The 27,672-nt window shown below is 42.5% G+C and overlaps 3 protein-coding genes across 3 annotated transcripts in view; all 3 read left to right on the top strand.

Annotated features, from left to right (window-relative positions):
• The first annotated feature begins 900 nt into the window (after positions 1 to 900).
• On the top strand, positions 901 to 16,005 carry ARMCX5 (armadillo repeat containing X-linked 5). The gene is given in 7 exon segments (XM_070785029.1): positions 901 to 1,000; positions 1,220 to 1,549; positions 10,797 to 10,864; positions 11,442 to 11,513; positions 12,012 to 12,090; positions 14,015 to 14,173; positions 14,176 to 16,005. Coding segments are annotated over 7 exon segments (2,310 nt in total). The 3' UTR covers positions 15,678 to 16,005.
• GPRASP2 (G protein-coupled receptor associated sorting protein 2) overlaps positions 11,280 to 27,672 on the top strand; it is an 84,606-nt gene continuing 68,213 nt past the window's right edge. Inside the window, exons 1-2 of the mRNA XM_070785369.1 lie at positions 11,280 to 11,340; positions 11,442 to 11,513. The gene's annotated coding sequence lies outside the window, so the exon portion shown is untranslated. The remainder of the gene's footprint in view (positions 11,341 to 11,441; positions 11,514 to 27,672) is intronic.
• The window catches only part of GPRASP3 (G protein-coupled receptor associated sorting protein family member 3), a 107,574-nt gene continuing 91,343 nt past the window's right edge, over positions 11,442 to 27,672 (top strand). The window contains exon 1 of the mRNA XM_070785373.1: positions 11,442 to 11,513. The gene's annotated coding sequence lies outside the window, so the exon portion shown is untranslated. The remainder of the gene's footprint in view (positions 11,514 to 27,672) is intronic.

Below are 27,672 nucleotides of genomic sequence, written 5' to 3'. Positions count from 1 at the left end.
AAAGAACTGACTCATTTGATAAGTCCTGATGCTGGGAATGATTGAAGGCAGGAGGAGAAGGGGATGACAGAGGATGAGATGGTTGGCTGGCATCACCACCTCAATGGGCATGAGTTTGAGTAAACTCCGGGATTTGGTGATGGACAGGGAGGCCTGGCATGCTGCAGTCCATGGGGTCGCAAAGAGTCGGACACGACTGAGCGACTGAACTGAACTAAATTGTACTAGTTTCTTTTCATTTGCCCAAAGATAATAGATCAAGGTGCTGCAATAAGGGAAGGGGGGGATTTAATCCCGTTATAACTAATGACATGCCTCACAATAGCTCCTTGTGGGACTGGTTTGTAAATGCTGTAAGACAGCACGGCTAATTAAGATCAAACCAGGAACTTCAGCAGAATGGGATAAACCAAACAGAGTTGATTTTTATTTCACTATGTTTTCTCCTCAGGAGGAGAGAGGAGGACATAAAGCTAGGAGGTGAGGTACCCAGTGATTATTCTGGGTTTGTCCAGAGGAGACAGTAGGAGACCTCTGAGCCTGGAAAGGAGATCAGCCCTGGGATTTCTTTGGAGGGAATGATGCTAAAGCTGAAACTCCAGTACTTTGGCCACGTCATGCGAAGAGTTGACTCATTGGAAAAGACTCTGATGCCGGGAGGGATTGGGGGCAGGAGGAGAAGGGGACGACAGAGGATGAGAAGGCTGGATGGCATCACTGACTTAATGGACGTGAGTCTGGGTGAACTCCGGGAGTTGGTGATGGACAGGGAGGCCTGGCGTGCTGCGATTCACGGGGTCGCAAAGAGTCGGACACGATTGAGCGACTGAACTGAACTGAACTGAGCCCGGAAAGCACAGCTCTTCTGAGCGTGTCTGGTCTCACCCGGTGGAGTAAGGCATGTCTAGTGCCTACACTAGAATGGAGAAGCCCCCAAACAGCCAGACGTCCCAAATATGCCTTCTCTCCGTCGGGGTCACCCTAGGACCCTCCTTGACAAGTGATTGGCCGCCAATCTCCAGAGGGCAGAAAATAGGGACTTCAAATAATAAGAGGGCTGGGCAAATAAGCCATGCTGTTAGCAGCAATTTGCTTACATTTTAAAATAACTATCATCATTGTTGGGAGCCCAGTCCAACCGAACAGTCACAGGAGCGGAGGGAGCAAAGGGCCAGCCGCAGAGTGCTCATTCCGAGACCCAAACTCCTCGTCCCCTCAGCATCGGACCTACAGCCGCATCGGACGGCCGCTCTTGGGGCTCCTGCCTCCGGACCTGCCAGGGACCGACCCGAGAAGGATCCGAATCCAGCTCAGAAGGCGGCGCTGCGAAGACAAAAGCCTGCACTAGCCAGAACGCGCCGCTACAAGTCGCGCGTCCAACTTCCACCCTTCCAATTTCTGCAGGCCGGATTCGCCAGCCCCGCGGCCACCACGCCCTCCTCTCCCCATAGCCCTCTAGCTCTGGCGGGGCCGCACATCCTCACCCGAAGACTTGAAGACCAGAGAAAGGTAGACTACTGCACCGACACCGCTTCACACTCTGAACGAGGTTAGTGTTACCGTGAGGAGCTCCTGCAGTTGTAAGTTGCGTGGCAGGCCCCGCCCCCCAAACCCACCCTAACAATCTCTGATTGGTCAAGAAATCCTAGATCCGCCTCCTTGCCCCTCCCACCGCTTTAGCCTTGCTAGCCTTAGTCCACTATTTCTCCTCTACTCAGGACCTCACCCCTGCAACCTGGTGTTAATACTGTCATACCAGATTCGCTTCCCCAGTGCCAAGTCGTTCAGTCGTGTCCGACTCTTTGTGACCCCATGAACTATACATTCCATGGAATTCTCTAGGCCAGAATACTGGAATGGGTAGCCTTTCCCTTCTCCAGGGGATCTTTCCAACCCAAGGATCCAACCCAGGTCTCCCACATTGTAGGCGGATTCTTTACCAGCTGAGCCACAAGGGAAACCCAGGAATACTGGAGTGGGTAGCCTATCCCTTCTCCAGGGGATCTTCCCGACCCAGGAATCTAATCTGGGTCTCCTGCACTGCAGGCTGATTCTTTACCAACTGAGCTATCAGAGTTTAATAAGGTCATACCAGATTTGCCTTCCTAGGCCCCATTCAAACTCACTCTGATTCCTCCAGGGATTGATGGCTGACCTAACTCCCCTGCTTCTCCCACTACGTCCATTCTGAGGGTCCACTTCCCTTCCTCCTATGTATGCTCACTCCTCCATGATAATAGGGGCCTTTACAATAAGTAGATACATCTTACTCAGTTAGCTTTATATCTGTCTGAAGCTCCGAGATCCAAGCTGAAGGAGTCTTAATCAGATACTCCCTGCTTTTTATAGCCATAGGAGCTATACGTTGTGACGACCAAACAGTGATTTGGAAGCAATGTTCAGTGTTGTCTGTTCTAATTCTGCGAGGTCATGGGGGAGGGATGTTCATGAAGAGGGTGAGCGGTTTGGGGTCATTCACTCTCTCAGCTGAGCATTTCTGTGACAGTGGTGGGCTCCTATGTAAGTTATATTTTCCGATTTTCAGCCAGTGAACATGGTAACAGTCAGTTTAGGGTAATCAGAGAAACTGCTGAGGCTATTCATCTTGATTTTCTCCAATCTTGATCATTTTGCTTGATCCACAGTAGTTGCTTAAACACCCATCTTTAGATTGAAGTAGTAAGTCCAGGGGAGAAGGCAATGGCACCCCACTCCAGTACTCTTGCCTGGAAAATCCCATGGATGGAGGGGCCTGGTAGGCTGCAGTCCATGGGGTCACTAAGAGTCGGACACGACTGAGCGACTTCACTTTCACTTTTCACTTTCATGCATTGGAGAAGGAAATGGCAACCCACTCCAGTGTTCTTGCCTGGAGAATCCCAGGGACGGGGGAGCCTGGTGGGCTGCCGTCTGTGGGGTCGCACAGAGTCAGACATGACTGAAGCGACTTAGCAGCAGCAGCAGCAGCAGCAGCAGCAGCAGCAAGTCCAGGATAGAGCAGAATTTTTGGACAGCAGCACCACCCAGTGTCTATGTTGGGGAGAAAAGTGAGGATCTGGTAGTTACTTGCAAGAACTCAGTCTTCAAGGTGATTTTCTGTATATTCACCCAGAACCTTAGAATGTTAAGATAAAATGAAGATAGGACTATATCTTCAGCTTGTACTCCATATTTTCTATATGGCTCTTGTATTGTGGAAGAGATCTACATAGATCATCAATCACTGTCTCCTCAAGCATTTCTTCCACATCTCTTCCACCTCCTCCACATCTCTTCATTTATTTTTCTATGCTCTTGTAGCATGGGGTGCAAACTTGAGAGTTTTGTGTGTTTGTTGGGTGAACTTGTAAAACAGAAAAACAAGCTCATTCAACAAATGACATTCACTGAGTACCTACAATGTCCCATACATTAAATATAATAAACACCAGTGTTTCTGCCACTCTGATTTGGATGTTGTTGATATTTAGGTATATTTACTGTCTTTTTTTTTTTAAGGAATAAAAACATTACAGAAAAATTCAGGTTTTCTTAACCTTCACCCCATTTCCACTCCCCTCTCACTTTCCCAGGGGTACTCTTATCCTGAATGTGATATGTAGTTCCTAGCCAAGTTTTCTATCATTACAGATTTATATGATCTGTTTCCAGGAGCAACGTGGACAATATTTTTGTCCAGTGCTCCAGGTGTAAGACTGAATTTCCACATCTCTTGGGTTGACAGGAAGCTCCAGACAGGCACCTCCCCACTCCTGCCCCAAACTCCAAAGTCTATCTTAAATCTATCCACCTCAAATCCTTAGAATTCCTCTCACATCCACCCTTTCATGTTTCCATACAAATTTTAAAATTTTTCGTACTTGTTCTGTGGAAAATGTCACTGATAATTTAATTTTAAATCTGTAAGTTGCTTTGGTAGTGTATTCATTTTTACAATATTTATTCTCAATTTTTCACCATTGAGAATGACGTTTGCTATGGGTTTGTTGTATATGGCCTTTATTGTGTTGAAATAGGTTCCCAAGAATGTTTTAAGAATAAGAAATATAACAGCATGTTCCAGCTGCTGGAAAGGTAACTGATTACAATGAAATAAACATAATGAAATGTTTTTGGTTAAGATATATGTGTGTGTGTCTGTGTGTGTGTGTGTGTTTATACACACAGGTTGGCACTGATACAAGTCTGGAATATTATGTACCAAAATATTAGTGGTATTTATCAGTGTTAGGATATAGTATGTGTGTGTGTGTGCCAGTCACTCAGTCATGTCTGATTCTTTGTGACCCCATGGACTATAGCCCAACAGGCTTCTCTGTCCATGGAATTCTCCAGGCAAGAATACTGCAGTAGGTAACCATCCCTTTCTCCAGGGGATCTTCCTGACCCAGGGATCAAATTCAGGTCTCCTGAATTGCAGGCAGATTCTTTACTATTTGAGCCACCAGGGAAGCCCCAGGATATTCTATACTTTTCCTAATAATTTTTCTTATATTTACTATTTTTTCTACTATGAGCATACACAACTTAGGCAATAAAAAATAAGTTAAAGGATTGGGAAAATAAATATTCCCAGAAAGTTCAATAGAAAAAAATTGTGGTAGAAAAGAAGTTGAATTATTTTCAGAACAAAGTACATTTCTAAAGCAACATATGAATTCAGTTAACAGTATGATCATGAGAACTATCTCATTGTTCTTTGTTTCTTCCAATGGAAGGGCCAAAATCTGGGACCACCCTAAAACAAAAAAGATGCCTAAAAATAGAAAGCCTATCTCCCATAATCATTATTTTCAACAGCTATCATTTCTGCTCTTTAGATGTTTCTTGAGTATCAAGAGTGCTGTTTCACATCATGCTTTCGTGTGGATTCAGATACAGTCTCCTCAATGAAAAGCAACATTATCTGTAATAGTAGTAGCAGTACCTTTACAGCATTAATTATGGATTTACCCAGTAAAATAGATTGTGACTCTCACAGGAGAATGTGTAGTTAAGGGTGTCTTGGAAGCTTGTTCTTCAAATCTGGAGGATAAGCCATCTACCCTCATTAAAGCCATTTCAGAACTGGAAATTGATAAGCCAACCAATGGGCCTTTTTCACTGTCTTTTACTAAAATGGTGGCCCATCTTAGAGTCCAAGTGTGTAAGTCTGAGAAGTTGGAGCATTTCTAAGAATATGTGTTGTGTTTTAAATATCCTCTAAGACAGGCTCATACAAGTAAGTCTCCAAGTCTCTTTCACATCTTTGACTGTCCTCCAAAAGAGATAAGCCACCAACAATGCATAAGAATGCCGGTTTTCCCACCTCTTCTCCATTCCAATTTGTTTCCAAACTTCTTGTTCTTTGCCAATATGATTGATGAGAAACAGTATATCATTGTAATTATAATTTGCACTTCTGTTATTGTCAGTGAGGTGAAATATTTTCTTGTATATTTGAGAGACATTGTCTTTTGATGAACAATGTTTTACCATTTTTCTACTGGGTTGGTGGTCATTGGTCTTTTCTTTATGAATCCACAGAGGTTTGCTATATATTGAAGACCTTAGTAAGGTACAGTTTCAAGCATGAAAAGAAGACAGAAAAGGATAAAAACCTTTTATCAAATGTGTCCCCCCAAATGTTCATTGCAATACATGTTATTAAGATACTCAAGATTTCTTTCCAAAATATATTAAAAGAAATTCTTTGCTTCCTTCTTCCACTGAAAATTAGAGAGCATCTTCAGTGTGGCAGACTCTAGGCAAAGCCTTTGGTTTACAGACATCAAAGTGAAAAGTGAAGGTGTTAGTTGCTCAGTCCTGTCATCAAAGTGAAAAGTGAAGGTGTTAGTTGCTCAGTCCTGTCGGACTCTGTGATTCCATGGATTGTAGCCCACCAGACTCATCTGTCCATGGAATTATTCCTGCAAGAATACTGGAGTGGATAGCCATTCCCTTCTGCAAGGGACCTTCCTGACTCAGGGATCGAATCTGGGTCTCCTGCATTGCAGGCAGGTTCTTTACCATCTGAGCCACCAGGGAAAGACAAAGACAAACCTAGAGACAGGTCTTGATGTACAAACAGTAGAAGATACCACGGAATTTTCATGACTAAATGGCCCCTCACTTGTTTCAACTTGAAAAGAATATATATATTCAGGGAGAATGAGCAATGCATTCATTAGGCAGGACACAGTGGTGAGAGAAAAGGAGGAATCAGGAGAGCAGTTCAAGGATCTGCCATGAGAAGTGAGTGGGTAGTGTCCCTTTTCCTTAGAGAGAACATTGTAAGAGGAGCCAGGACTGCCCCTACATGGTGCCTGACCCCTCGCTGTGGGATGAGAAACAGGGAGGATTGTCTGAGCAGGTGCAGGTCCTGTCAGGGAAAGATCCTCTTTGCTGGGCAACTGTGTGGACAGTGAATTGGTAAAGTGTGCCACCACAGCGACTGAGACAAGAGCAGCGTGGCAGAAAGAATGACGACACTGGCGCAGACAAGTGGTTTGTCTCCTCAGCCAGAGGTCTATCAGGGGCTGCCTTCCCTTAGAAGAGGGGCAGGGGCTTGGCTGCCACAGGTGCGCCTTTCCACCTTCACTCCCATGGCCCCAGAAACAATGAAAGCAGAACTGCAGAGGGCTGCCCAGAACCTCTGGGGTGGTCTGGCCTCAAATTGCTTCTCCTCTCCTCCTTTTCTGATATTTCCTCTACCTCACCTGACTTTTTATGCTGGCAATATGGTTGGTGTAAGAAGGCCTTAAGAACATCCAAGAAAAGAAGAGAAGTTAAAGGCAAAGGAGAAAAGGAAAGATATAAGCATCTGAATGCAGAGTTCCAAGAAGCAAGGAGAGATAAGAAAGTCTTCTTAACAGAACAATGCAAAGAAATAGAGGGAAAAAAATAGAATGGGAAAGACGAGATATCTCTTCAAGAAAATTATAGATACCAAGGGAATATTTCATGCAAAGATGAGTGCAATAAAGGACAGAAATGGTATGGGCCTAACAGAAGCAGAAGAGATTAAGAAAGGTGTCAAGAATACACAGAAGAACTGTACAAAAAAGGTCTTAATCACCTGGATAACCAGGATGCTGTGATCACTCACCTACAGCCAGACATTCTGGAGTGTGAAATCAAGTGGGCATCAGGAAGCATCACTAAAAACAAAGCTAGTGGAGATGATGGAATTCCAGCTGAGCTATTTCAAATCTGAGGATACTGTTAAAGTGCTGCACTCAATATGCCAGCAAATTTGGAAAACTCAGCAGTGGCCACAGGACTGGAAAAGATCAGTTTTCATTCCAATCCCAGAGAAGGGCAATGCCAAAGAATGTTCAAACTACCTCACAATTTCACTCATTTCACATGCTAGCAAAGTAATGTTCAAAATCCTTCAAGCTAGTCTTCAACAGTACATGAACAGAGAACATCCAGATATTCAAGCTGGTTTAGAAAAGGCAGAGGAATCAGAGATCAAATTGCCAACCTCCATTGGAGCATCAATAAAGCAAGGTAATTCCACAAAAACATCTACTTCTGCTTCATTGACTACACTGAAGTCTTTGACTGTGTGGATCACAACAAACTGAAAAATTCTTAAAGAGATGGGAATATCAGATAACCTTACATGTCTCCTAACAAACCTGTATGCAGGTCAAGAAGTAACAGTTAGAACCGAACATGAAACAACAGACTGGTTCAAAACTGGGAAAGGAGTATGTCAAGGGTATATATTGTCACCCTGCTTATTTAACTTATATGCAGAGTACATCATGCAAAATGACAGGCTGGATGAAGTTCAAGCTGGAATCAGGATTGACAGGAGAAATATCAGTAACTTTAGATATGCAGATGACACCATCCTAATGGCAGAAAGCAAAGAGGAACCAAGAGCCTCTTAATGAGGGTGAAAGAGGAGAGTGAAAAAGCTGGCTTAAAACTCAACATTCAAAAAACGAAGATCACAGCATCCGGTCTTATCATTTCATGGCAAATAGATGGGAAAAAATGGAAATGGTGAGAGACTTTATTTTCTTGGGCTCCAAAATCACTGCAGATGGTGACCACAGCCATGAAATTAAAAGACTCTTGCTCCTTGGAAGAAAAGCTATGACCAACCTAGACAGTGTATTAAAAAAGCAGAGACATCACTTTGCTGACAAAGGTCCATATAGTCAAAGCTATGGTTTTTCTGGTAGTCATGTATGGACGTGAGAGCTGGACCATAAAGAAAGCAGAGAACTGAAGAACTGAGGCTTTAGCACTGTGGTGCTGGAGAAGACTCTTAAGAGTCCTTTGGATAGCAAGGAAATAAAATGAGTCAATCCTAAAGGAAATCAATCCTGAATATTCATTGGGAGGACTTATGCTCAAGCTGAAGCTCCAATACTTTGGCCTCTTGATGCGAGCTGACTCATTGGAAAAGACCCTGATGTTGGGAAAGATTGAGGGGCAGGAGGAGTAGGGAGCAACAGAGAATGAAATGGTTGGATAGCATAATCATCAAGTCAATAGACACGAGTTTGAGCAAACTCCAGGAGATGGTGAAGGACAGGGAAGCCTGGAGTTCCTTCAGTTCATGTGGTTGCAAAGATTCTGACAGGACTGAGCAACTGAACAACAATATGTGGTGAGGCATAAAGAGGGGCCCACAATGAGATAGTTTGGCATTTAACCCATTCTTATTCAGTGCTGCTTTCTTAACTCTCTTCCATTTCATATTCCATTTTAGGTGATAAATAAGGAAACCCTGTGGTGGGGGTATGGGAGTGTGTGTATGGGCGGGGGGAGGGAGGTATTTAAGGGTACAAAGATATCTGAGTACTCATCCTCTTCTATGAGTACAGAATTGTTTTCCACATACCCATAATCAGGCCCTTGCATATTTAGGTGTAGAAAATATTGTGGGCATTCAGAGGGGAGGCAGGGCATAAGAATGGCATATGTACACACCTGCCTAGTATGGTATTAATATGCTTCTCTCCATACATCTGTGCTTTCCCTGTATTCTCTACCCACCTTATCTTCAACTATTTCTGTGAAAGAAATAAAGTAGGCAATAAGGGCCAGAGACTTAGAGAAGAACAAGACCAAGGTGTTTGACATTGATCAGTACATCCGATCAGAGCAGATTTCCAGACTCCCTAACCCATTCACTGGGCAAATGGATTGCTGGGAAGGACGGTTTGGAGGGGCTTGAGAAACCTGTATGCAGGTCAGGAAGCAACAGTTAGAACTGGACATGGAACAACAGACTGGTTCCAAACAGGAAAAGGAGTACGTCAAGGCTGTATATTGTCACCCTGCTTATTTAACTTATATGCAGAGTACATCATGAGAAACGCTGGGCTGGAGGAAGCACAAGCTGGAATCAAGATTGCCGGGAGAAATATCAATAACCTCAGATATGCATATGACACCACCCTTATGGCAGAAAGTGAAGAACTAAAGAGCCTCTTGATGAAAGTGAAAGAGGAGAGTGACAAAGTTGGCTTAAAGCTCCACATTCAGAAAACTAAGATCATGACATCCGGTCCCATCACTTCATGGCAAATAGATGGGGAAACAGAGGAAACAGTGGCTGACTTTATTTTTCTGGGCTCCAAAATCACTGTGGATGGTGAGTGCAGCCATGAAATTAAAAGACACCTGCTCCTTGGAAGGAAAGTTATGAGCAACCTAGACAGCATATTAAAAAGCAGAGACATTACTTTGTCAACAAAGGTCCGTCTAGTCAAGGCTATGGTTTTTCCAGTAGTCATGTATGGATGTGAGAGTTGGACTATAAAGAAAGCTGAGCGCCAAAGAATTGATGCTTTTGAACTGTGGTGTTGGAGAAGACTCTTGAGACTCCCTTGGGCTGCAAGGAGATCCAGCCAGTCCATGCTAGAGGAGATCAGTCCTGGGTGTTCATTGGAAGGACTGATGTTGAAGCTGAAACTCCAATACTTTAGCCACCATGCAAAGAGCTGACTCATTGGAGGCTTTCCTTGTAGCGCAGTCAGTAAAGAATCTGCCTGCAGTGCAGGAGACCCAGGTTCAAACCCTGGTTTGGGAAGATCCCCTGGAGAAGGAAATGGCAAACCACTCCAGTATCCTTGCCTGGATAATCTCATGGACAGTGCAGCCTGGTGGGCTGCAGTCCATGGGGTCTCAAAGAGACAGGCGCGACTGAGCGACTAATACTTGCTGCTGCTAAGTCGCTTCAGTCATGTTCGATTCTGTGCAACCCCGCAGACGGCAGCCCAACAGGCTCCCCCGTCCCTGGGATTCTCCAGGCCATAACACTGGAGTGGGTTGCCATTTCCTTCTCCAATGCATGAAAGTGAAAAGTGAAAGTGAAGTCGCTCAGTAAGTGTCCGACTCTTCGTGACCCCATGGACTGCAGCCTACCAGGCTCCTCGGTCCATGGGATTTTCCAGGCAAGAGTACTGGAGTGGAGTGCCATTGCCTTCTCCGGACTAATACTTACTTACTAATATTTACTGATGCTGGGAAAGATTGAGGGCAGGAGAAGGGGACGACAGAGGATAAGATGGCTGGATGGCATCACTGACTCAGTGGACATGGGTTTGGGTGGACTCTGGGTGTTGGTGATGTACAACCTGGCGTGCTGTGGTTCAGGGGGTCGCAAAGAGTTGGACGCGACTGAACTGAACTTGCATGGAAGGGCTTCTCTCATGGAAGGGCTTCTCTCATGGAAGGGATGCATAGTTTCAGAATAGACGAGAATTTACCTTCCTGTGTCAGTCTTGAGCCTGTCGGTCCTGAGCCTCTTTCCCGACCTTTACCCACACCCCTAACCCCACCCATAGCTGCGGACCTCGGACTTCGGAGAGCGGAATGTGTAAATCTACATTTTGGTACCTGTCTGCCTCATCAGGTCAGAGCTGATTCACTGACGCCACGTCCCGAAACCTGTACACATTTCAGTTCAGGGGAAAATACTGTAGGTTTGCGGTAGGGGAGCTCTCTAAGAGAAAGGAACTAATACCAGATCCTTTCATTTAGTCGGCTTCTCACCGACCGGCGAGGCTTTCTCCATATCCAAACCTCGCCCACTCCAGCAGCGTAAACAGCCAGGGCGGGCGGGACCCGGCTCGCCGGAAGAGGAAGGAGCGGCGCTGTGCAAAGCGTGGTATCACTCCGCTTCCGTAAAGCCGGATCCTCTTCAACTCCCCTCTTGCAGCTCTGGTTGTCTGTGTTGTTTCTTCGGATGAGGCGAGACAAAGTCTGTGGAGGAAATGGTGGCTGTTAAAGAGTTACTAGGAGCGGGTCCCTGAGGTGTCCTCGGGACAAGAAGAAGGAAATACCAAAAAGTGACAATCGTATGCCAATTGCGGTCTTTCATCTGATAAAGTAGGTATCTCGTCCTGAGTCCCAGGTGCCGGGCCCGTCTCCAAACAGTCGGCGCCATTGTCTCATGTCCTTGAGCTCATCTGTCTGTCCCTCTTTCGTAGGTGTCTGCACCCCTTCGAGGCAAGGAAATGAGAAAGCTACTTCTCGTCCAAGCGGAGCAGGTCAATGAAGAGGTGGGCACTGTTTGGGAGTGTGGATACGGGTGTCAGAGGTGAACGTGGGCGATGTGACTTGGTCCTGGGGCGAACGGGGTTGGTGAGAGGGAAAGAGGGACAGTGGTCATTTGCGTGGCATACAATGATAAATGAATTATCTGCTTCTTGCTAGCTTGACTTCCAGACACTGCACCCCGCCACCATGTTTGGGGAGGGAAAGGAGAATAGTAGCGGCCTCTAGCGGAGGAATGGTGGCTTACAGTAATAGGAGGAGGGGCTCCTGCTGTTCGTGAGAGCAGTTGTCTGGAGAGCCCTGGGGGAGACTGAAAAGAGGTTGTAAGTGTTTGGCCCTGTATTAGAAGAGAGCCTCCTGTCCTGATTACTAGGCTGAGTATTAATAACCAAGTCTCTCCCACTGTCTTTTCATTGGGTCATTGAGTGTGTATCATGCGTTTATTTGTGTAGGTCTGTTTCTACGTTTGTGGTTCTCCATGTTTCTGTAAACATGATCTGTAGGGGGCAGTGAACCTCAAAAGGAGGAGTAAGAAAAAGAAAATTGGCATAACCTCTGTAGAGAGGGCAGTGCTTCGGTGTGGTAGGTGGCTAGGACTAGAGCAGGTAGGGAGCTAGGGGTAACTCCTTTCTGCTGGCTTTCCAAACCATCTTCCCTTTTCCTATAGTGTTGAAGAAAATGATAGGCTTTGGGGAGAAGAAGGAAACATAAGAACAAGAAAATAATACTTTTCATTGATTTCCAAAACAATTTCAGTGGTTTGAGCATTCCATCCTTACTACCAGCAGCACAGTCTTGCAGCGATTTTTGAGTTGTCTCTGCGGGGGAATTGTCAGACTGAGAATGGAGCAGAGGAGCTTGGGGCTTGGGGGAGGAGAGGAAGAAAGAAATTTTCGGCAGTCAGGTACTTGTATCCAGAAAGGATCAGTGTCTTAGGTGCTGATATCTACCAAGGACTCAATCTCCATTGTCTTCTGTATCTGTATTTATTTATTTATCTCTGCACTTGTGAGTCTTTGTGTATAGATCTGTCTTTAGATTTGCGGACCTCTCAGTTGTTGTGAAGACTTGTAAATGGGAACTCAGCTTGAAGCTTGGAAATAAGGAGGAAGAGAAATGTGCCCTGTATCTGTTTAGATTGGTGGGAGGGTAGAGTGATTGAGACTAGGGAATTATCTGTCTCTTCTGTTTTGTCAGTTTACTAACCTGTTTGGTCTTCTGCCTGGAGAAGGCAATGGCATCCCACTCCAGTACTCTTGCCTGGAAAATCCCATGGACGGAGGAGCCTGATGGGCTATAGTCCATGGGGTCGAGAAGAGTCGGACACAACTGGGCGACTTCACTTTCACTTTCATGCATTGGAGAAGGAAATAGCAACCCACTCCAGTGTTCTTGCCTGGAGAATCCCAGGGACCGGGGAGCCTGGTGGGCTGCCATCTATGGGGTTGCACAGAGTCGGACACGACTGAAGCGACTTAGCAGTAGCAGCAGCAGTTGGTCTTCTGCCAATTTAGGTGGAAGCCTTCCTAAGCTTTAGAGGTATAGAAGGGTAATACCTGCTTTTGTTACTTCCCACTTGGTTTTCCTAGCCAAGTTCTGAAACAGAGAAATGTTAGGGCAGTTTCTGAAGAGGAATATGATGGGAAACAGGGAGGAGGAGTGGTACTGAATGAAGCAGGGCAATGGGGGAAAGGGACAAGAAGGAGGGAAACACTAGACACACTACAAATGTAGGGACCAGGGACCAAGGTCAGTCTACCAAGAGATCAGTTTTCATATCTTCCTGTTTATTTGTCCATAGATCTGCCTTTTAGGTCTGCTGTGAGTCTTATCATCACTGGAAACAAGGAAAGGAGGAGGAAATTACTGCAGATCAGTGAAGGTTTGTGTGTGTGGAGACTTCCTCAGTAGACCTGTAGGATGAAGTAGTGGAGATCTGCCTGGGTGCAGCAGAGGTAAAGTGCCAGCCTAGGGATTCTTCAGCCTCTCTCACTCCCATCCAACTTTTCCACTCTCCGTGCTCTTGTTTTGTGTCTGGAATAAACATTGATTTTACCTGCAATAGTAGGGAACATGAAATGGAGGAAGAGTTTGCTAATTATCTGCCTTTTCCACTTAGCCCTGAATTTCCATACTTTTCTCTTTCCATATTGTGCTAATCAACATGGAAAAAAGTTAGAAAAAGACTTAAAGTCCCATTTCCTTCCTCCACTCCTAGGTCCAACTTCAGTGGCAGATCTGGTGGCCTTGGAGTGGCTGAAGACCACCACCCTCCACAGGGCTGTGCTCAGGCACACGGCCATCCTTCCCTTCCCTGAGTGAGCTTCCTCTGCGCGTTGTTTATATCACTGGCAGAGCCTGTAGTTTGAAAGGGGGCTGAGTGACAACTGGACTTTGTATGAAAACACCAACCTGGGAGAGATCTTCAGTCAAGGCTGAGACAGGGGTGGGGATATATAACTTGGCCTCGCCTGTAACTTGGATTGTGATTGACTTTGGTGCTGAGGCAAGGGCAGAGGAGGGCCTGAGGTTGGCCTGAAAGCTGGCATCCGTGGCCCTGCCAACACTAAAGCCAAGGCTAAGATCCAAGCCAAGGCGGTGGCTGAGGCAGAACTGAAAACAGGACTGGTAACCCAGGCCAAGGCTGGGGATAGAGCAGTGGCCAGGACACAGTGACCTATGCTGAGGCCATGGCTCTGACAAGGCGAGTGAGCAAGATGGAATCTAAGACTAAGACTAGAGTCATGGCTGAGACCAAGGCAACCCCCCTGACAGAACCTAGTGTAGTGTCCCAAACCAAATCAAAGGCCATGCCTATGTCCAGGCTCAGTGCTGTCACCCATTATAAAGTGAAGGCTGGTGCTGGAAGGGAAGCCAATATCGGTTCCAAAGACAACATTGGGTCCAGGTCCCAGAGAAGGAGCAAGGCCAGCATCAAGTTGAAGGCTGGGGACAGAGCTGGTACTGTAACTCAGTTCAGTGATGAGGATGGAAAAAATGTCTGTTCTTGGTTTTGGACTGGAGAAGAGCCTAGTGTAGGATCCTGGTTCTGGCCTAAAGAAGACAACCCATTTCAAGTGTATAAGCCTCCAGCTAAGATCCAGGAAATGCCCAAGCCTACACCCAAACCTGAACTCACTGTAAAGCAAAAAGCAAAAGCATGGTCAAGGGCCAGGTTTTGTGTCCTAGTTCCGGTAGATGGAGGGGAGCAATCCTTACCTCCAGGAGGGAATTGGACTCTTGTTGATACCTTGATTGAAACTCCTCTAGGGATTCGACCTCTGACCAAGATCCCACCGTGTAATGGGCCTTACTTTCAGACTTTAGCTGAGCTCAAAAATCAGGTTAAATGTAGGGAAAAGTATAGGCCCAATCCAAAAACCTGTCGCTGCAAATCACATGTTTTTAGTTTAGAGCCTAAAGAGTTTGATAAACTTGTTGCCCTGCTTAAATTAACTAGGGATCCTTTCATTCATGAAATAGCTACAATGATAATGGGTATCAGTCCTGCTTATCCATTTACCCAAGATATAATTCATGATGTAGGTATTACTGTTATGATTGAAAACTTGGTCAATAATCCCAATGTTAACGAACACCCTAGAACTTTAAATATGGTGGATGACAGCTTTGAGTTTTCTGGAGAACCACAAATAGGAGAGTTGTACATAAATCAAGTTTGTAGGGACATAATCGCTTATCCTTTGAACTCCACCATGCAGCTGGATGGATTAAAATTATTAGTGCAGCTGAGTGTAAGGTTTGAGTACCACCATATAATTCTCAATTACATTCTAGATTTCCTCACTTTGTTAAACAAGGGAAGTGTTAAAACCAAGCTTTATGTTTTAAAAGTGTGTTTGCACTTGTCTAAAAATCAAGCCAATACAAGAGAACTGATCAGTGCCAAAGTGTTGTCATCATTGGTTGCACCCTTTAACAAAAATGAGTCAAAGGCCAGTATTCTTAATATCATTGAAATATTTGAGAATATAAATTTCCAATTTAAAAAGAAGGTGAAGCTATTTACCAAGGAAGAGTTCACTAAATATGAACTTATTTCCATATTTGAGGGCGCAAAAGAGTTTGGTCAGAAACTACAAGACTTAGCAGAGCATAGTGATCCTGAGGTGAGAGATAAAGTTATAAGATTAATACTCAAACTCTGAATAGCTGTATGTTCTCACAAAACCTTTAGCAGTTTTTTTGGTATTGTAGTTTGAAACCAATGCAACTTAAAAGTTCAGTATTTATGCTATCTGTGCTGATTGAAGGAGCCAATTTTATGGATACCAAATGATCTTGAGAGCTTGAATGTTTGTTGGTTTTCATTGTGCTATATAAGTTCAGATATTTTTAGTATTTTTGCATTATGACCTGATAATGAACCTATTCATTCTGAGTAAGTTATACTTCTGTGCTTTATATTAACATAAGTGTATTCATTTAATATTTCAATTACATGTGAATAAAGTTGCATGCTAAAACTGGTGAAAACATTGTCCTAGTTCTTCAGTTGAAATCTAGTCAGAGGGATAAAGCACAAATAACAGGATTAAAAAGAGCACAGTCCATGTCTGTAGCAGGGTACAAACAACAAGTTTATGTTGACAGATCCTTTAGTTTCAACATGTTCAAGAAGGAGAATCACCCTACACAAGAAGACAGGACTGTGTCTTAGCTGACATCTGGGCAGATCTGGGAAAAGGGGTGAAGACATAGACTTTAGGAGTAAAGGAACACAGATGCTTTCTTTCTATTTTTTTTTTTTTTTTTACACAGATGCTTTCATTCCAGTCTGAGTTTCAGAACTTGTGCTTAGCCTTTCACATATGATATCTCATCAGGAAGATTTATAACCTTCAAGAAAATTCCTGGTTCTCATCCCCAACTAGCAAAGCCATGTTAGTGTGGTTCTAAAAGGACCCAGTCTCATTGTGTCCTCAACATTCAGGTGCTCATCTTTGGGGTACCAAGTTTACTGCTTCATCTGAGGCTCCCTCCCCCTGTATTCCTGGGTCTCAGAGGAGTGCCTTTCTAAGGTCTAACCACAGAAATTGCTTCATGGATAATCTCATTTGCCCCATCTTTATGACTGTTCTCATATTTGCTTTTATTTGCTGACCAATGCTTTGGACTTGGTGATTTACACCTATGCTTGATGACAGTGCCCTGTTTGTGCTGATCCCTTTTGATCAGAGCTCAGCTCTATGAGACAGCCACAGGGTACCAAAGTCCTTTAGGAGTGTGTGGTTAGGAAGAAATTAATTCCCCTCATCCCACTATTTTATTTATTTGTACAGTTTACAGAGCTGAAGCCATGTTGTCCATACTACCTCAGCTCCTCCTGTTTATACCTAACAGAACCTAGGTTCTGGTTAAGAGTTTGTGGCATAGAATGCCAGAGTTTAGATTGGGATCTCGGGTCCCTTTGCCTCTCCTACCTTTTATCTCCTTTGCTGTTATCATCTTTCCTTAACTGCCAGCATTGGAAAATTGAGTATTGGAAAATGCAGTGTACAAATACTGGTCTTCCTATTGAATTTTCTCTCTCTCCTTACTTTTTATGTGTTTGAGGGGAAGGCTTAAACTGAAAAATCTCTACAAGATGTCATGTGCCCCTAGTTTTAGCAATTATCTTTAATTTCTATTAAGGTCAAATCTGAATCTATCTTCTGTATATCTAGGAGTTGAAATGAAGGACAGCCACATATGTGCATTAAGGGTGAAAAAATGCAGGCTGGCTTTTTGCAACATACAGTAGATGATATTTGAAGTTCTTTATAACTTGTTTTTAATTCACAGAACTCCCATAGCATGGAGTTCCATCTGTGGGTGCTGCCTTCAGAATTGGGGATCTTCACAGAACTGTTGGACCAGACCCTTTGGAAGTATTCTGTGTCTCAAATGCTCTATGGAGCACACACTTAAAACAGTTGATAGGTGTAGAATTTTCCATCAGCTAAAGAGAAGGGTGAGTGTAGGGTGTATAGGTGTATCAAAGGAAGAAGCTGATGGTTTCTCCTTGGGTGGGAATTATGGAAGGCAGAATCAGTTTCCAAATTGTTCATTGCTCGTCTCTTGTTTCATCTCCTTTCCTGGAAAAATAATTCAAGCAAACCCATGTAGTATCAGAGCTGATACAGATACTACTTATCTCAGTATGTTGCTGGCTGGGGGTAAAACTCAGTGTAGATTTCTCATCTTCCCTGTCATTAAGTAAAACAAGAACTCTTCCTACAACACAACTGGATCATTAGCATCTACTGACCCTTTGCTGTGCCCTTAATTTTAAAAGAGGGACTTTCAGAGGAAGTCCATCTACATATCACCAGATTCCCTAGCAAGGCTTTCAAGGCACAATATCCTTCATGATCTTTCCACTATCTGCATTATATGCCACTACCTGACCTGCATTCAACCTACAGGGTACTTCAGGTTCTCTGAAACACCTTAGGTGAGAAATCCTGGTCCACAACTAACAGTTCTTCCCTCAGTGAACCAGTGATCAAGCACAAAAAAGCTTTTAGAGAAGAGGCACACTCATCCTTCAGTTTTCATAACAGATTATTTCTTCTGAGTCAAAACCAGTCTGATATGAAAAACAAAAACTTCTGTTGCTGTCATCCCTTGGTATATAAATCTTAAGTGGATAAAAAACCAAAGGAAATGACTCAAAGGTTGTACCTTTTCCATTTGAGATTCCTGTTAAAGTAATGTGATTTTTCTGGTATACCAAGAACAGTGGTAGGAACTTTTATGATTTACATAAATCCATTAATGTTATTATATATGTAGTAAAGTTTCAAAATATAATATTAAAATTCCCAAAGATAGCCTAGATGAACAACACAATTAATTCCCTCTCTCTCTTCATTCTGCAAGAAACATGGCTCCATTGTACAGGAAAAAAATATTTTCTTTTTGGGGACTGTTGTGGCCACCCCTAAGAGATGAAATACATTATCACTCTAGATTTTGTTCAGATGCTGGTATTGATAATGTCACACATGTATACACACCAAGACAGTATAAAAAGTTATTACTCAATAATGAGGCTTTCTGGGCAGAGCAGGGTAGCTCCCAGGCAGGTCTGAAAATGGCTTAAGAGAATAGGACAAGAATATGACCTTTGGGTTTTATGGTAGCTAAGAGATGGGTTCAGATTGAGGGTCCTGCAGATGGTTTGAACTTTTGCCAGTGCCTAAGGAGGGAGCACCTTGGCTTTCTGATTAGCTTGCCCAGATGTGGGGCAGAGGGGGAAGATATCAACTTATTCATATGTGGAGCAGAGGAGAGGGAGGGGTGAGGCTTAAAACCTATCAAGTAGTCAAAGTTAAAAAAATGAAGTCAGCCTTTTTATTATAGGAACTGTAACATATCAGCTTTTTTTTTTTTTTTTACCAGTCATAACTTAAAGCATATACATATAAGTTTCTATTGTGATTGAAGCAAAAAATCATTTTTGGTTAATCAAACTTCCCTGAAATAGCTTTGTTCTGGCATCTTTGTCCCCAGAGCTCAATCTACCAGAATATCCTAAGAGTTACAATGATTTAATAAACCAGTGACATGGATATCTTGAGTAACTTAAGTGTTGACTCCACTACATCAGTAACAGGATTTGATGAATAATATAATGAATAAGAAGTATTTTCCTTAAACACTTCTCAGAGCAAAACCATGAAACTTATTTAGTTTGGCTTTAAAATTAGCAACATGCTTCAAATGATGCCATTGGTAAATTAGAAAGACAACTCATAGGATAGGAGAAAATACTTGCAAATCATATATATGATATGGAACTTGTATCCAGAATATATAATGAACTCTTGCCACCCAATAAAGACAAATAAAAAGCATTTAAAATGGCAAAGGATTTGATTAGACATGTTTTCAAAGAAGATATGTAAATGTCCAATAAACACATGAAAATATGCCCAACATCTTTAGAGAATTGCAAATCAAAACCACAGTGAAAGCATTTCACACCCACTGGATGGCTATAATTCTTTAAAAAATGGATAATAGTGTTGGCAAGGATGTAAAAAGTTTGGAACCCTCGAACCTGCTGGTGGAAATGTAAAAAGTTGCAGCCAACATACAAAACAATTTGGCAGTTTCTCTAGTGTGTGTGTTAGTTGCTCAGCCATGTCTGACTGTTTGGGACCCTATGGACTGTAGCGCACCAGGCTCCTCTGTCCATGTCCAGTATTCTCCACGCAAGAATACTGGAGTGGATTGCAGTTCCCTTCTCCAGGGAATCTTCCGACCAAGGATCGAACCCAGGTCTCCTGCAGTTCAGGCAAATTCTTTACTGCCTAAGCTACCAGGGAAGCCCAGTGTACCATGTCTTAATTACGTAACACCCAAGTTTGAATTAATATCAGCTTAGTTTCAAGAGTAAAAGTCTGCCCTTACTGCTCAATTTCCCTCTTTATGTTATTGTCACAAATTAGATCTTTATACATATGTCCATTAGTACAGATTTTTAGTTATAGTTTATGCATTTGGCTTTTAAAATACAGTATAAATTTATCCATGTTGTGACAAATGGCACGATTTCATTCTTTTTTTAAATTAATTTATTTTTTACTGAAGGATAATTGCTTTACAGAATTTTGCTGTTTTCTGTCAATTTCATTCTTTTTTAAGGCTGAGTAATCTGTGTGTGTGTGTGTGTGTGTGTGTGTGTGTGTATCTTCTTTTTCCATTCATCTGTTGATGGACATCTAGGTTGTTTCCAAATTTTGGTTAATGTAAATAATGCCGCAGTGAATATAGGGTGCATATATCTTTTAAAGTTAGTGTTGTGTTCTTCAGTTAAATTATCAGAAGTGGGGTTGCTTGATGGTATGCCAGTTCTATTTTTGATTTTTTGAGCAACTGTTTTCCATAGTGGCTGCACCAGTTTATATTCCCACCAGCAGGTGCAAAAGGGTTCCCTTTTTTTCCACATCCTTGCCAACATGTTACTTCTTGTCTTTTTGATAACGGACATTCTAACAGGTATGAGGTAATATCACATTGTGGTTTAAATTTGCATTTCCCTGATGATTAGTGATGTTGAGCATCTTCTCATGTGTCGATTGGCCTTTTGTATGTCCTTTAGAGAAATGTCCATTCAGGTTCTGTGCCCGTTTTTTAATCTGATTGTTCATTTTTCTTTTCATATTGAATTATGTGATTTTTTAATAATTTGGATATAAACCCCTTATCAGATATATCATTTACAATTATTTTCTCCTATTCCATATCTTGTTCTTTCATTTTGCTGATGGTTTGCTAGGTGAAATAAGTCAGAGAAAGACAGGTACCATATGAGCTCACTTATATGTGGAGTCTAAAAGACAAAAGAAACAAAACGGAAACAGAGGGAGTTCTCTGCTACCCTAGTGATTAGGATTCTGGGCTTTCACTGATATGGCCCAGGTTAAATTCCTGGTTGGGAACTGAAATCCCATAATCTGTGCAGATGGGAAAAAAAAAAAAAAACAACAAAAACTAGAAAACATAAACAGACTTACAGAGAGCAAACTTATGGTTTCCAGAGGGGAGGAAGGTGGGGGGTATCATGGTGCAGTAGGTGAACAAATCATACAATATTTATTATTTGTGTCTGGCTGCTTCATATATTTTCAAAGTTTATCCTTGTAGCATGTATCAAAATTTTATTTCTTTTTACAGCTGAATAATAGTTCGTTGCTGGTATATACCACATTTTGTTTATCCATTCATCTGTCAATGGACATTTTGGTTGTTTCCAATTTTTGGCTGCTGTGAATAATGCTAAGAACATTGGTGGCACAAATATCTGATTCAGTCTTTGCTTTCAGTTATTTTGGTTAAATAACTAGAAGTGGAATTGATACATCATATGGTAATTCTGTGTTTAATTTTTTTGAAGAACTCACATACTGTTTTCCACAGTGGCTACATCATTTTTCATTCTCATCAGCAATGCACATGGGTATCAATTTCTCCACATCCTTGCCAGCATTTGTTATTTTTCTGTATAGTACCCATCTTAATGTGTATGAAGTGGTATCTTGTGGTTTTGCTTTGTATTTCCCTAATGACCAGTGATGTTGTGCGTCTTTTCATGTGCTTATTGGGCTATTTGCATATCTTTGAAAAAAAAGTCTATTTGAGGCCTTTGCCCTTAATGAGGGCTTCCTTCATAGCTCAGTTGGTAAAGAATCTGCCTGCAGTGCAGGAGACCCCGGTTTGATTCCTGGGTGGGAAAGATCTGCTGGAGAAGGCATAGGCTACCCAATCCAGTATTCTTGGGCTTCCCTTGTGGCTCAGCTGGTAAAGAGTCCGCCTGCAATGCGGGAGACCTGGGCTTGATCCCTGGGTTGGGAAGATCCCCTGGAGAAAGGAAAGGCTATGCACTCCAGTATTCTGGCCTGGAGAATTCCATAGACTGTGTAGTCCACGGGATTGCAGAGTCGGACACGACTGAGCAACTTTCACTTTCACTTCACTTTGCCCTTAAAAATAAACTCTTAAAAATAGGGATGTTTGGTCTGTTTTGTTATTGTTGTTGACTTTTAGGAGTCCTTTAAATATTCTTGATATTAACCCCTTATTATATATATGATTTGCAAGTATTTTATCCCATTCTATGGCTTGCCTCTTCACTGTCTCGAAAGGATCTTTTGATACACCTAAGCCTTTAATTTTGACAAAGTCCAGTTTATTTTTTCTTATGTTTTGGTGTTCTATCCAAGAAATCATTGCCAAACTCAATGTCATTAAGTTCTTCCCTATATTTTCTTCTAAGAGTTTCAACGTTTTAGCTCTTGAGTTGGTCATTGATCCACTTTGAATTAATTTTAGTACGTGGTATGGGGCTTCCCTGGTGGCTCAGATGTTGAACCATCTGCCTGCACTGTGAGAGACCTGGGTTTGATCCCTGGCTCAGGAAGAGCCCCTGGAGAGGGGAATGGCTACCCAGTCCAGTATTCTTGCCTGGAGAATTCCATGGACAGAGGAGCCTGGTGGACAGACACGACTGAGTGACTAACACTTTCACCCTCACATGTGGTATGAGATAAAGCTCCAAATCCATTCTTTCACATGTGGGTATCCAGTTTTCCCAACACCATTTCTTGAAAAGAATGTTCATTCCCCATTGAATGGTTTTGGTACCCTTGTCAAAACTCATTTGGCCACATATATGCAAGGGATTATTTCTTGGCTCTTTATTCTGTTTCACTGATTTGTGTTTCTATCTTTATGCCAGTACCATACTGTTGAGATTGCTGCAGTTACTGTAGTAAGCTTTGTGTGGTATTGTGATTTATAAGGAATATAATTGGTCATTCAGATGACCAAGATATGTTTCTCATATATATTTGGTCTCCATCTACTGTCCCTGGCTCACAGCTCCTGAAACCCTTGAAATTTCCTGGAAAAGAGCAATGAGAACACCTTTTGTGATAATGTTTGGTCTCTTATCCTCAGTTCCTGAAATCCACTTCAGAGCCATTATGGTGAAATACATGTTTTGTTATTCATTTGTTGTTCAGTTGCTAAGTTGTGTCTGACTCTTTGGGACCCCATGGACTGCAGGATGCCAGGCTTCCCTGCCTTTTTCCACCACAACTAGGTTTATGTTAATGAGATGACTTTTGGAAAGCACCAGAGATAGTGACCCATTGCCAGAGGAACCAACCCTGTGATTAGAAGTTGTAATATTCAGTCCAAACCCCTCCTATTACTTCCTGGGAAGGGAGAGAATGTAGAAGTTGAATCAACCACCAGTAGCCAATGATTTAATCAATTATGCCCATGTAATGAAGCCTCGATAAACACCCAAAAGGATGGGATTTGGAGAGCTTCAGACTTGGAGAACACATGAAGATTCTGGGAGAGTGGAGCACTACAAGAGAGCATGGAAGCTCTGCACCCATTCCCCATACCTTGTCCTATGTAATCCAGCTGGCTGTTTCTGAATTACATCCTTTGATAATAAACTAGTAATCTGGTAGGTAAAGTGTTTCTCTGAATTCTGTAGGTCACTCTAGAAAATTAATTAAAACCAAGGAGGAGGCCATAGGAACCTTTGATTTATAGCCAGTTGGTCATAAGTACAGGTAACAACCTTGGCTTGAAATTGACATTTGAAGTGAAGGCAGTCTTATGGGACTGGGTCCCTAACCTGTGGAATCTGATGCTATCTCTGGATAGATAGTATCATAATTAAGTTTACTTGTAGGACACCTTGCTGACATTTGAGAATTACTTGTTGGTATAGGAAACCACCTCCCCCTCCCCACCTTCTGACACATACACATTGGAAATGGGTTCAGAACTACTTTAGTTAGTATCAGAGAAGTGGGATTTGTTAGAAAGCCCTGGCTCACGTAAACATGTAGTTTGGGAAAAGAAAGGATGAAAAGGTGGGGGATGAGGAACCTTTGATTCGTGATCATACATGGTATCGAGCAACAGCTGTGCTATAGTCTGATACGAAGGGTAAAAGTTGCCAATGAAATTTAGGGATGGATCTGTTGATGAGAAATTAGTAGTCAATCTAAGAAAGGCATGAAAATTTTATTTATGCAACCTGAGGATTATAACTATGGAGGCAGACTTTCAGAAGCAACCTGAGGATTATAACTATGGTGGCAGACTTTCAGAAGCAACCTGAGGATTATAACTATGGAGGCAGATTTTCAGAAAGTTCTGAAGACTGTCCCATTTGTTAGAGGTCAAAGCACAGTTGTATAGTTTTTGAGACAAAGGATTATATGTCAACTGACATATTGATACAATCCAGGTCTGCAAGTACAAAGTGAGTAGTGAGTGGGTCACCATGACTCCTTACAAGGTTAAGAAGGAAGGTTATATCCTAGAGAGATCTGATTAGTGCAGATGCACAATACACACTAAAGGGAAGGGAGGAGGCCCAAATGGTCAGAGAAAAATTTTATGTTTACATTTTCTTGCCTTGCCATAAAATTAGAATTTTATTTCATCAGATCCAACTCCTGGGGAGTTGTCTCACTAGATGAATAAGGAAGTGCAGACTAATAAGAAAAAAGGTAAATATACAATCTTGGTAATTATCTGTTAATAGCTAAAGTAAAAGAGAGTGTTAGATCAGACCCTGATGTTAGACCAAGCTCAGATTTCAGTGAGTCTGATCTTCAGTCACTAGCCTCACAGCTGCCTCCACCCCAAGGTAGAAATTATGCAGAGGCAACAGAAAGTACCTCTAAAACCTCTAGTTACTAGGAAGGTAGTCATTGTAGGGGGAGGGCAAAACCAAAACACTGTTGAAACCAGGGGACATTAGTGTGAAGGAGTTGTTTTATTTTGTAGATCAATATCATCAGTCTCCTGAGGAACCTTTACTGAAAAGTATTGTGAGAGCGACTAATTTAGGAGCTGTGTCTTTGGTTTTGAATGCCGCAGAATGAAAGAGCATGTTTGGGTTGGCACAGGACACACAGATCACTATAGAACAATCACAGATGGCTATATGTGATCCAGACACACAGGAAGTTATTCCTGAAGGAACAACTAGCCTGGTAGATGGGATAAAAGTCACTGTAAGGTCTGTTTACCCTGAGAAGAGGACTGCCCATCTTTCTGTATGAATGGAAACTGGATTACCCCAGATGAAGCAGCTGATATGTTTTGTATGCAAACCTTGTGGGACTGGCTTTATGAATACCAGGATATTCACCCAATGAATATACTTGTTACCCAGTCTTGGTAGATGCTATGTTAAAGTGCTCCTTTTGTATGGATACTCTATTGTAACCTTACTGCCACAAAACTGAGGGACAGTTCAAAAAGCCTTATGAAATTTACTGTCTCAGCTTCTTCTCATGGTCTTATTGATGCTAGTAAAAATATTAAGTTATTAACAAGAGAATGGAGAAGGCAGAGAAGAGAATCAAGAGAATGATTTTATCAGGGGAGAAATTTTAAACAGTTAAGGAATAAGATAGGAGTGGAGCGAAGAAGCAAGATTCATGGAACTCATCCTAGCAGAATAGAAATCTTTAGATAGTAATTAAGGAGTGGAATGACAGAGATTTTAATACAGCACTACCAATGGACTTACTGACCCCCCAGCATTAAATAGCCCCAGATAAGTCAGCTCTGTTTACCACAATTTTGAGAAAATTTGAAAGCCAGAAAACAGAAATTACAATGAGAAATCTGACCAATCACTTAGGGCAATAGTAAGACAATCAATATAAGATGGACAAATCTCATATAAGATTTAAGACATATAACATTTTATATGTCTTATATATAAGACTTTATGACTTATAGAGTCCCTTGGCTCTTGCTAAGGATCTAAAGTCTTTTGCATAAGCTTGGATAAAATAGTCAGATGGTGGAGAAAAGATTCCAAGACTCCTTGATACAGGAGTCTACAAACTGGTACCAAAATCCATTGATGAAACCTTGACTCAGGCTGCAGTTAAATTTAGAGAACATATAAGTGTAAGGGTTAATTAAATTATGAAAGTTGGAATGTTACCCAAATCTTTTTTAGGAACGGAAATTATGTCTGACTGGGGGAACGCTTCCCTTACATAGTATTGTAAAACCAAAACCCATTGATGAAGTCCTAATGGAGGCTAGTAAGGGTTGATGAAGTTAAGGTAAAAGTTTGTAGGAGAACTGATATATTTTAACAGGTTTCATGTGAAGTGATTGCATCTTTTTTTTCCCCTTTTTACTTGATTGTATTATGGGGATGGACATTGTATCTGACTGATGAATATTTCCCATACCTAGTAGTGTAAAACAGGAGGCAGGTAAATCCACCCTTCAAGCAGTGTTAATCGGCCATGCTAAATGGGAACCAGTAAGATTGCCTGAGCCAAAACAGTGTAGAATAGAGGCTGAGGTGTTGGTAGGCTGTGTATTAGCCCTATGTGAGGCATATAAGTTGTGTCTGACACTTTTGCAACCCCATGGACTATAGTTCACCAGGTTCCTCTGTCCATAGGATTTCCCAGGCAAGAATCCTGGAATAGGTTGCCATTTCCTTCCTGACTGGGGCTTATGGCAAGAGTCTGTGAGCCTCACAGCGACAATTACTGGCACTTTGGACTAGAAGATTTCCATTTGAGGGGCATTTTACTACCTTGCAATCAGATGAATTGAAGCTTACCCTTATGACTGACTGAAGGGCATAAAGTGATCTTGAAACTTGAAATAGCCATAATGTCTAGGATAATGGGACTGGCAGTACCCAGAGGAGTTCCACAGTAAAATGAAAATGGTTGGTAAAAGAACAAGCTGCATGAGTGATGCAAGGATGAGGTACTCCTGAGAGCAGGGGGCCTCTTTTCATTAAGGGCTGACTCTGAAACTGTAAGGTGCTGCTGGATTCTGTTGTAATGTGTACAGTGCCATATAAAGAGCCCTTAACTGACCAACAAAGCGCTCAACTTGTGGATGGCCAGTTTCATGGGAAATGGATAATATTTTAGAAGTGTTTGGGAGGCCAGCACTCCTGATTGAAGAAGGTAAAAATAGATCAGCCTGGTGTGCTGAATTGCATGCCGTTTTCCTAGCAGTGCTGGAATTGAGAAATGGCAAAAGCCCTTATGTTTGGGTTTTTACCTAAACTTGGGCAGTAACCCATGGCCTGGCCATATGGTCAGGTAGATAGGCAATGGAAAACTGGACTATTAAAGGGATGACCATATAGGGCACAGCTCCATGGAAATCACTGGGAATTTAAGGGGGTACATTAAAGTAGGACATATTGATGCTCATCAGAAGAACCCCCTTCCAAGGTTCAGAAGGTGATTGGAACCACCAAGTAGACCTTTTGGTGTGCTTCCTTGAGTTTGCCGCCTGGGTCCATGAAATGAGTGGACATGGGGGAAGGGCAGCAAGGCAAAGATGGGCTGAATCCAGATATATTTCTCTTACACCACCTGAGGCAATGCCAATGAGAACTGCTCTGTATGCCAGCAAAAGAGACAGACTGCAGATGGCTATGTGGCAGATTCACTGGGGGTGGGGGGAGGCCCTGATTATAGTTGACAGACTAATTATAGTCAGACTAATGCTGGTAGCCCTGCGGGCTACAAATGAGTCTTGATAGGAATGCGGGACTAGATATTGACTCTTTACTGGGTTTTGCCTACCCAGTGGTAGATGGCAAATGCTCAAAGT

The sequence above is a fragment of the Bos indicus genome, chromosome X (genome assembly GCF_029378745.1).
Source record: "Bos indicus isolate NIAB-ARS_2022 breed Sahiwal x Tharparkar chromosome X, NIAB-ARS_B.indTharparkar_mat_pri_1.0, whole genome shotgun sequence".
NCBI lineage: Eukaryota > Metazoa > Chordata > Mammalia > Artiodactyla > Bovidae > Bos > Bos indicus.
Note: the sequence above shows the minus strand (reverse complement) of the source record. Positions and strands in the feature narration are given on the sequence as shown.